Source organism: Xiphias gladius, chromosome 9, assembly GCF_016859285.1.
Source record: "Xiphias gladius isolate SHS-SW01 ecotype Sanya breed wild chromosome 9, ASM1685928v1, whole genome shotgun sequence".
Classification (NCBI taxonomy): domain Eukaryota; kingdom Metazoa; phylum Chordata; class Actinopteri; order Istiophoriformes; family Xiphiidae; genus Xiphias; species Xiphias gladius.
This window is the reverse complement of record NC_053408.1, coordinates 14,880,212-14,887,747: the sequence shown is the minus strand read 5'-3', so window position 1 is coordinate 14,887,747 and position 7,536 is coordinate 14,880,212. Positions and strand designations below refer to the sequence as shown.

The following is a 7,536-nucleotide window of genomic DNA, read 5'->3' as shown; positions in this document are numbered from 1 at the left end:
TACTAAACCATCTAAAAATCTTTTGTATTACGTTTGTAATATATCAAAATATTTTATCATTAACACTTTGTCCTACAATGCTAAACTGTGACAGGGGTGAGCAACACATTAGTAACTGGACATCTGTGATTTGTTTCTCAACCACTGCTTTTATCACACACGCTGAGTAACCCCTGTACACTGTAATGCAATCCAATACAACAGTCCTGTGATAAACTATTACAGTTCTTACTTGTTAGGGACACTTTGTGCAAAAAGTATTGACTCAGCTCTTTTTTTAGCGGTGTTTAGTGGTTATGTTGTATTGGGTTGCACAATGTATGATGATTCTAATATTTATGCATACTGTATGTAAATGAGGTGACAACTATTGATAGTTTCACTACTTTATTATGACGGTTCTGTTAGATAGCATTACAATGTACAAGGGTTTCCATCTTATCACTCAGTGGAATCCTGCCAGATACAGCTAAAAGAAGATTTTATTTACAAAGTCATGTCAAGTGTCTGTCTTTTGTATATTAAACATACATATATATAAAAATAAACTAAATAATAGTCAGGTGTCTTTGTCCATTTATCAATGGGGAAACAATGTATGTTTGTGTCTAAAACAGTAGTATGAGCAACAGGACTGAGAGTGATGTTTCTCATTAAAAAAATTTCATTCTTTTAGTGTTTACCGCAAAATACGAATAGTTAAGAGTCAAGTAAACTATCCTTATTTGTTTCTAATTGGATATAAAATATTCATTTGTATTGAGCCATTGGTGGGTTTATTCTTCCTCTGAGGTGTGATGTTTGCAGTGCTGCTGAAGGAAAGCCTCCACCTCTCCTCTCCGTGCCAGACTGTTGGCTTTGCCTTGGAAACGTCCGTTTTTCCCTGCCCCCTTCCCTTGGAGCATCTCTAACACCCTGGAGAATGCAGAGAATCATACAGTACCAACCTACATTAACAGAAGAAGATAAATATATATGTGGTGGTGTGTCTTACCGTGGTCCCATCTCAGTCACTGGTCCACTGGCTCCAGCTAACAGAAACAAACCAGGTCCCTTTTCTTCTCCAACAGTAAGGAAAACTAAGGTTTCCTAAGAGCAGTCACAACAAGGCTTAACAAAGTTATTTAACTGCTAATACAAAGAACTAAGGAGTCAGGTCATGATCTTACCTGAGTGTTTATTTCATTGGCAATGATACTCATGAACTCATTGTCGCCCTCTTTTCTATAGAAAGAAAAAGAAACACCATTTTCAAACCTGATGATGTCTTGGTCATTGCTGTGTTTTTTTTCAAGATGTTTAACAGCAGGACAACGTATACTGCTGTACCTACAAACACGTCCTCAAGAACTTCTTACTTGTGCAAGCTGAAGAAGTTGCCTCTCTTGGGGTCGTTCTTAAAGTTCTGAGCGATGAGCACAGCCATGTCTCGCAGCAGGTTCAGGTTAGTCTGCCAAAGACATTCTTATGATGGTTAGGGAGTCTATCTGCAATGTGATACCGTGTTTGTCAGATGGAAAGATTGTCATTTAATAGGGGCTCTCCGTAGCTAATGATCTCTTCTGGCAACTAGCATGAATTACAACATCAGTACTACTTCATTCTCCTACAGATCTCAAACAAAACAGTATGGGCAGTGAGTGAGCATCTAGAGAAGAGACCACTGATTCTCTTACTTTCTGTAGTAGCTTCACAGACTTCTGCAACTTATCAACTGCCTCAACATGCTCATCGGGTCCAGTTCTGTTCAACAATGACAAATATTTTTTCATTTCAAACTTGCTGAATGAGTTTAACTCACACTGATCATTTATACTTTGAACTTACTTCAGAAGGGACACCAGTGAGCGCTCTGTGCTGTAGCTTTTCTCTGCATACTTCAGCACCCTGTTACCTGCTAGGAAGATGAGGTTGGTTTTGTTTTTCTTTCCTTTCTCAGTTCCCAGTAACTTTATTACCTTAAATTCAGATAAAGCAAAAATGAGGCACACAATGAGTAATTTACTAGAATAATCCGAGATACACCCAATGTTACAAATATGACATAAATATGTATAAAATAATATGCATACAATTTCACAATGTCAGAAGTCTTAAAAATGATCCAAACGTTATAAGGGGCACATCGTAAGTGTTTGCGTGTCAGCATGTGTGTGTGAAGTTGTACCTGTAAGTGACTGAGGTTAGACACATGGGTTCCACAACACATGTTGGCATCGATGCCCTCAATATCAATGATCCGAATCGGCCCTGCATGGTCCTCTGGCAGCCCTCGACTCCTCACCTGGTTCACAAGAGCAAATCGTGTAACGTACTGCATGTGTGAAATTTAAATATTTCTGGTGAAGTTAAAACAGTAGATACACCATATTTAACAGGAGATTTGTGTTGAAAGAATATCAAAAACGTTTGAGCCATTGATTGCAAAGTAAGAGGAGTGTTTTCTAGCACCAGTGAGTACAAAATACGTACCTTTTCCACAGCAGGATCATCTATAGAGAGAAGCTGAACAGTGACAGGAACATGAGCTCTGATCTTCTCATTAATGGCTTCCTCCAGGGCCTGGAGTTGAGCAGGCTTCACGGAGGGAGTGTCCAGCTCAATGGTGCTTCTCTGACGCCCCAGTTCCCTTAAAAAAAAAACCCAAGTGACACAGGTAAATCCACAAGTATTTCATTTTACAGGGAAAGGGATCTGTGCAGTGCTGACGCACCAGGATGTGGTCTTGTATCCAAACATTGTATCTGCCAATGCTGTGACCAAATGCTGACCTAAGAGTCAGGAAGAAAACAACTGAATTTAGGGCAAGTGTGTAATAATAATATATGACCATAGTCATGTATAACAGTCTCTGGCCTTATTTGTTTAGTAGTCCTTACCTGAGTGTTGCTGCATGTGGTCAAACCTCCTCTCCCAGTCCACCTTCACCTGCACCTCCTGACCTGACTCCAGAGGTGAACTCACAAAGTGTACGGCCTCTGGTCCCTGCCTCGTCACCCTCAAGACCGGGACATCTCCGATCAGCCCATGGTCATCCGGCTGAAAGAAGATAAGACATGCTTTTGATGACTTCTAATACAAGCAACTCCCATTGGAGCAATGTGAAACTTTTTCAGATATGACTTGCTTCATGTAGAAATTGAAATAGATCATTCATACATTTAAAAAAAAACAATATTTTAACAGCAGCTTACTTGGCCTCCTCCTTCTGGAAACAAGATGGTGTCTTGGAGCTTGACATGGAAACCCTTGAGAGTTTCTTTCTTTCCACTGACTTCTTGCTTTAACTCAGCTGGGCAGCAGGATACCACAGAGGTAACAAGCTAAAAGGCAAATGAAAAAATGAAATGAAACTTACACGTTGTAGAAAGAGTGGACCTGGTACGCCGCTGGTGGAGTGTGTGTCGGTTTTTCACTTTTTTACGAAATCCTGGGTTTGCACAGAAATTGATAACCAGCTACGATTGAATTTACGTGAGTGGTTTTTAAACAATAGGATAGTGTTTAAAAGTAAAGTTCCTCATTTCCACTGCATCCCTCACTACATTTAATCTGAGTTTAGGATGAAAACAGCATTATAAGCAGATATTCAGTGCGTTTATCACTTCATAAAGGCGTCCATCTTAATAAATCCAAAATCTACGGTTTCCAAAAAATATAAGTACAGCCAGCTACAGTGGTAGGGGGCTGGTGCTTTGAATACGGTGTCATTAGCAGCCATGCTAACCACTTCTGCAGAGAATGAATGTAAAACTTCAGCCACAGTTTAGCGCTGATAAATTGTCTTAAGACAGTTCCATACCTCTTTCATGTAGCAGTCTCGTTGACACTGAAAAGCCATTGTGGAGTGTTTTTGAGGGAAAACGTTGCCCGTAACACGAGTTAATACAAATGTAACTGACCCAGTTACAGCTGTCAGCTCAGTACGGGTACCAAGATAGTCCAAACTTAGTTACACCGACGTTCATCGACCTTACCTTTTTTTTCTTGTCTTGTGTTTTCTTTTCTTTCTTTCTTTCTGTTTTACTTTTTTTTTTTTTTTTTTAATTTGACAGAAAATCACGCAAATAACATATATAAAAGGGAAATATCAGAGGTCGAGTACTTTAACTTTATGTTCCCACATTGTTTTTATTTTAGGACAGGGTACATAAAACAAGATCAAATACATAAACTATGTGGTAGAACACTTTGCAAAAGCTAACATAACATGCAGTGTATACAAAGTGGAAGCATAGCAAAAAAACTGGGGTTACATCAACACATCACCATCCAAAAAAGTGGTTAAAAACATTACACATTACCATCACCAGCTGTTATGTAAAAGATATGTCATCTGCTGATATATCATGAGCATTTAAAGCATTTTTATGGAATTAATTTAAAAACAAAACAAAAAAAACAAAAGCTGTGTCTCTCTGCGTGGCCAGTGTTGCCAGTGCGCGTCTCCACCAAGAATAGAATGAGGAATGAATGAATGGGGCTGGCATCCTTATTGCTTCATTACTGCCATCTTCTGGAGTTACTGAAACCAACAGCCATGTTCTGCCAAGTCCACCTCCACGCTCCAGTACTAAGCCCTTTATTTACTAGCCTGTTAACATAAAAGATGTAACCCACAAGCACCATAACACCAGATCATGACTGATACATCTTATTTTTATTAAAACTGACAATGATATGTCAGTGTACAGTGGACAATAAATAATCTCATAGAAAACATTACATATGTAAAAACAGTACTTTGGACAATAACTCATCAGATCATCAGCAAATATTAAAAGCTTCAGCAATCACAGGAGAGAAGGTACTGTGAGTCTCAGTCAGACTGTAGGGGGAAAAGGAAGAAAGTGGTTAATACCAACATTTAAATGATCAACACACGAAAGAATTGAATTTATGTTGTGATTGTCTTGGAGTCTGAATGGGTTTTGTTCATCCAAATTATTGTAAAACCAGTTGATTTCATAGATTACAATGTTAACCCTCAGTCTGTCGGCAATTCTCCATATTACATTTTAAATCTAAGCTCCCCATCTACCAGAACTCCACACTTACATCACTAAGATCACCCATATCCGGTGTTTTTCCTTTATTACTGGTAGCCATTTCTTGCATCATCTGAAAAAGGAAAGCCAGGTATTTACACACACACACACACACACACACACACACACACACACACACACACACACACACACACACACACACACACACACACACACACACACACACCTAAATCCAAACTCTCAGAGAAATAATGTGAACATTGCAAAGTACATGCACAGTTTCTTATGCTCTTTAAGATGATCAGAATTTAGTTGATCTTATTACTTTACTTACATCCATGTATCTATCGTACTCCTCCTTTCCCTCATCCTCCTCATGCTCCCAGTCTCTCCAGTTATCGAAGTCTACAGAAATCCAACTGGGCTGCAGAAAAAGACGGCGAAATAACAAAATTAGAAATTTTATCTACCCAGGAGAAGCTGACAGAGGAGCACCCCGATCCATAGCTATACTCTTACACACTTTCCCACCTTTTTTGCTGCTCACAGTATAACAAAATGTATCACATCTGTATCACAATGTAATAGTAGCTTTGGAGGAATTCACTTTTGAACTGATACCTACAAATATCTAGTATCAGGACCGTGTCTAACACAGCAACCACCACAATTTAAAACTGCATTATTCCTGGGGTCATGAGATTTTTCAGAACTAAATGTGGGACAAAGTAAAACCTTGTGACTGATCAGTTTAAACACACACACAGAGTTACCTTAGCGGGATCCTTCTGTAGACGAGGCCATGCATAATCGGGCTTCACTTTCCTTAGCAAGACATTGATGGTGCGGTCATAGACTCTTTCCCTGGAGTCCTTTTAAGGGGTTAATGTTTAAAAACACACCTATATTTAATGTCACAATGGCTGTATATTTCAACATACAGCATATAAAATGACTTATATTCCGTCATGCCTAAAAACTTGGATGCTTACATGGATTTGGACTTTGTCGTAGAAGTGCAGCTCATTATAGAATACATCATCTGTGTCATTTTTGCAGCTGTTGTAAAGACAGGACAGGGTTGTCAAGGGAGCAGTTTAGCACAACATATACTCAATTTGCAACATTTTATAGTATTGACAACTGCCCACATTATCATTTCACACCCTGAAAACAATGGCTTTCAATAAGATTTTCAACAAACCCTGTTACACTACATATATTACCTAAGACAGAGATAGCAAGCGAAAGAGAGAGAAAAAACAAAATGCCACCTATGTTGTAAACTCACCATAAGATCATTTTGTCTGGCTGGATATCAACCTGGACATCTTTAGGTTTATGAACCATGAAGTTGATGGTGACATATTTCTTTCTGTCAAACCACACTGAATGTGCTGGCTGGCTGTTGAGACACAGAACAGCTATTAAACATATGAAGGAAATATATGATCATTTGTATTAGTTTTTTTTTTTTCAGGAGTGACACCTCTTCATAATCAAAAGGATCAGTAAAAAAGCAAATGTGCTGGTCAATATTAGTAATGTAAAGAGAAGAGAGACTGGGAGCACTTACCTCTCCTCTGGTCTGACAATTTTGGGCTTGTTCATTCTAATTCTCAACACAGTACTAAAAACGGAAACTACTTCTTATTCCTTTGACTATGGAAAAGTAAAAAGCATGTGGCTTGCCCGTGTGTGTGCTCTAATGCAGTGGCCAAGCCCTGGAAGGTATTTATAGAGCAGTTGGTATCAGCTGCTTGGGTGACTTGCCTGCCACAGCCCCTTCCCCTGCCCTTAATAGTATGACAGTCGAACTCTCGGGAAAACAGATGCATTTCCTGGCTTCTCCAATTCTTCAGCCACCCCCGACTTGGTGCTTAACAGGGTTAATGTGGGGGCAGGGAGACATGCCAACAAATGGGACATCTGAAAATGTAGAAACAGCACTGGGGACTACAGAGGTCGGTAAATACCTAATGTAAACTCTACTCAGACTATTTATGTTGTTCTTAAAACTTTTTTTTTGTCTTCGTAGACTACATTAAGTGAGCGAGTAAATAAATAATAAAATACTTTTCTGTATTTCTCCAATTATTTAAAAGTTTATTTATTTCCACTTTTTAAATTACATTTATTTAATTTTTAAAAAGAGTAAATAAATGCTGAAATAAATAATTTCCTGTGTCACTTTTGGGCCCCCACAGTAATTTGATTGAATAAATAAGTCAATAAATCTAACAGTTAATAAAAATATTTGGTGACATCTCCGGATATCAGTTAATGATACCAAAATACCATCTGGAAGCAGATATTATACTGGTGTACTGGGAATCAGCTTGCACTGAGAGTCATACTCAATCAATCAATACTGGACTCAGTCTAATATAATATAATAGTATAAATAGTTAATGTGAACATTTGTCACTCTAGTTAAATTAAATCAGTATAACAGAAATATCACACCTTTCTGCACTAAACGCAATGAGGTGAAGGGGACATTGTTTCACTTTGTTTGGCGATGCAG

General features: G+C 38.5%; 2 protein-coding genes across 2 annotated transcripts; both read right to left on the bottom strand.

Annotated features, from left to right (window-relative positions):
• Positions 1-675: 675 nt before the first annotated feature.
• Positions 676-3,946, bottom strand: aarsd1 (alanyl-tRNA synthetase domain containing 1). Its single transcript, XM_040135385.1, has 12 exons — positions 3,803-3,946; positions 3,195-3,323; positions 2,880-3,039; positions 2,714-2,771; positions 2,473-2,629; positions 2,168-2,284; positions 1,828-1,958; positions 1,677-1,743; positions 1,359-1,450; positions 1,170-1,224; positions 995-1,089; positions 676-915 (listed from the first exon to the last, which is right to left on the bottom strand). The coding sequence occupies exons 1-12, from the start codon at positions 3,839-3,841 to the stop codon at positions 777-779; spliced, it is 1,239 nt and encodes a 412-aa protein (XP_039991319.1). The 5' UTR covers positions 3,842-3,946; the 3' UTR covers positions 676-776.
• Positions 3,947-4,122: 176 nt separating this feature from the next.
• Positions 4,123-6,722, bottom strand: ptges3l (prostaglandin E synthase 3 like). The gene is made up of 7 exons (XM_040135389.1): positions 6,586-6,722; positions 6,301-6,414; positions 6,002-6,068; positions 5,783-5,881; positions 5,344-5,433; positions 5,059-5,121; positions 4,123-4,828 (listed from the first exon to the last, which is right to left on the bottom strand). Exons 1-7 carry the CDS (start codon positions 6,618-6,620, stop codon positions 4,820-4,822), a joined length of 477 nt encoding a protein of 158 aa, XP_039991323.1. The 5' UTR covers positions 6,621-6,722; the 3' UTR covers positions 4,123-4,819.
• Positions 6,723-7,536: the final 814 nt, after the last annotated feature.

What these genes read in the sequence shown, in the direction of transcription:
- ptges3l (XM_040135389.1), bottom strand. Translation starts at nt 6,620, where the DNA reads ATGAACAAGCCCAAAATTGTCAGACCAGAGGAGAG. An exon ending in ACGACAAAGTCCAAATCCAT is followed by an intron (nt 5,882 to 6,001) that starts GTAAGCATCCAA and finishes ACCCCTTAAAAG; the next exon opens with GACTCCAGGGAAAGAGTCTA. An exon ending in TACAGAAGGATCCCGCTAAG is followed by an intron (nt 5,434 to 5,782) that starts GTAACTCTGTGT and finishes CTTTTTCTGCAG; the next exon opens with CCCAGTTGGATTTCTGTAGA.
- aarsd1 (XM_040135385.1), bottom strand. Translation starts at nt 3,841, where the DNA reads ATGGCTTTTCAGTGTCAACGAGACTGCTACATGAAAGAG. An exon ending in GGATACAAGACCACATCCTG is followed by an intron (nt 2,630 to 2,713) that starts GTGCGTCAGCAC and finishes TTTTTTTTTAAG; the next exon opens with GGAACTGGGGCGTCAGAGAA. An exon ending in GTGACTGAGATGGGACCACG is followed by an intron (nt 916 to 994) that starts GTAAGACACACC and finishes TGCATTCTCCAG; the next exon opens with GGTGTTAGAGATGCTCCAAG.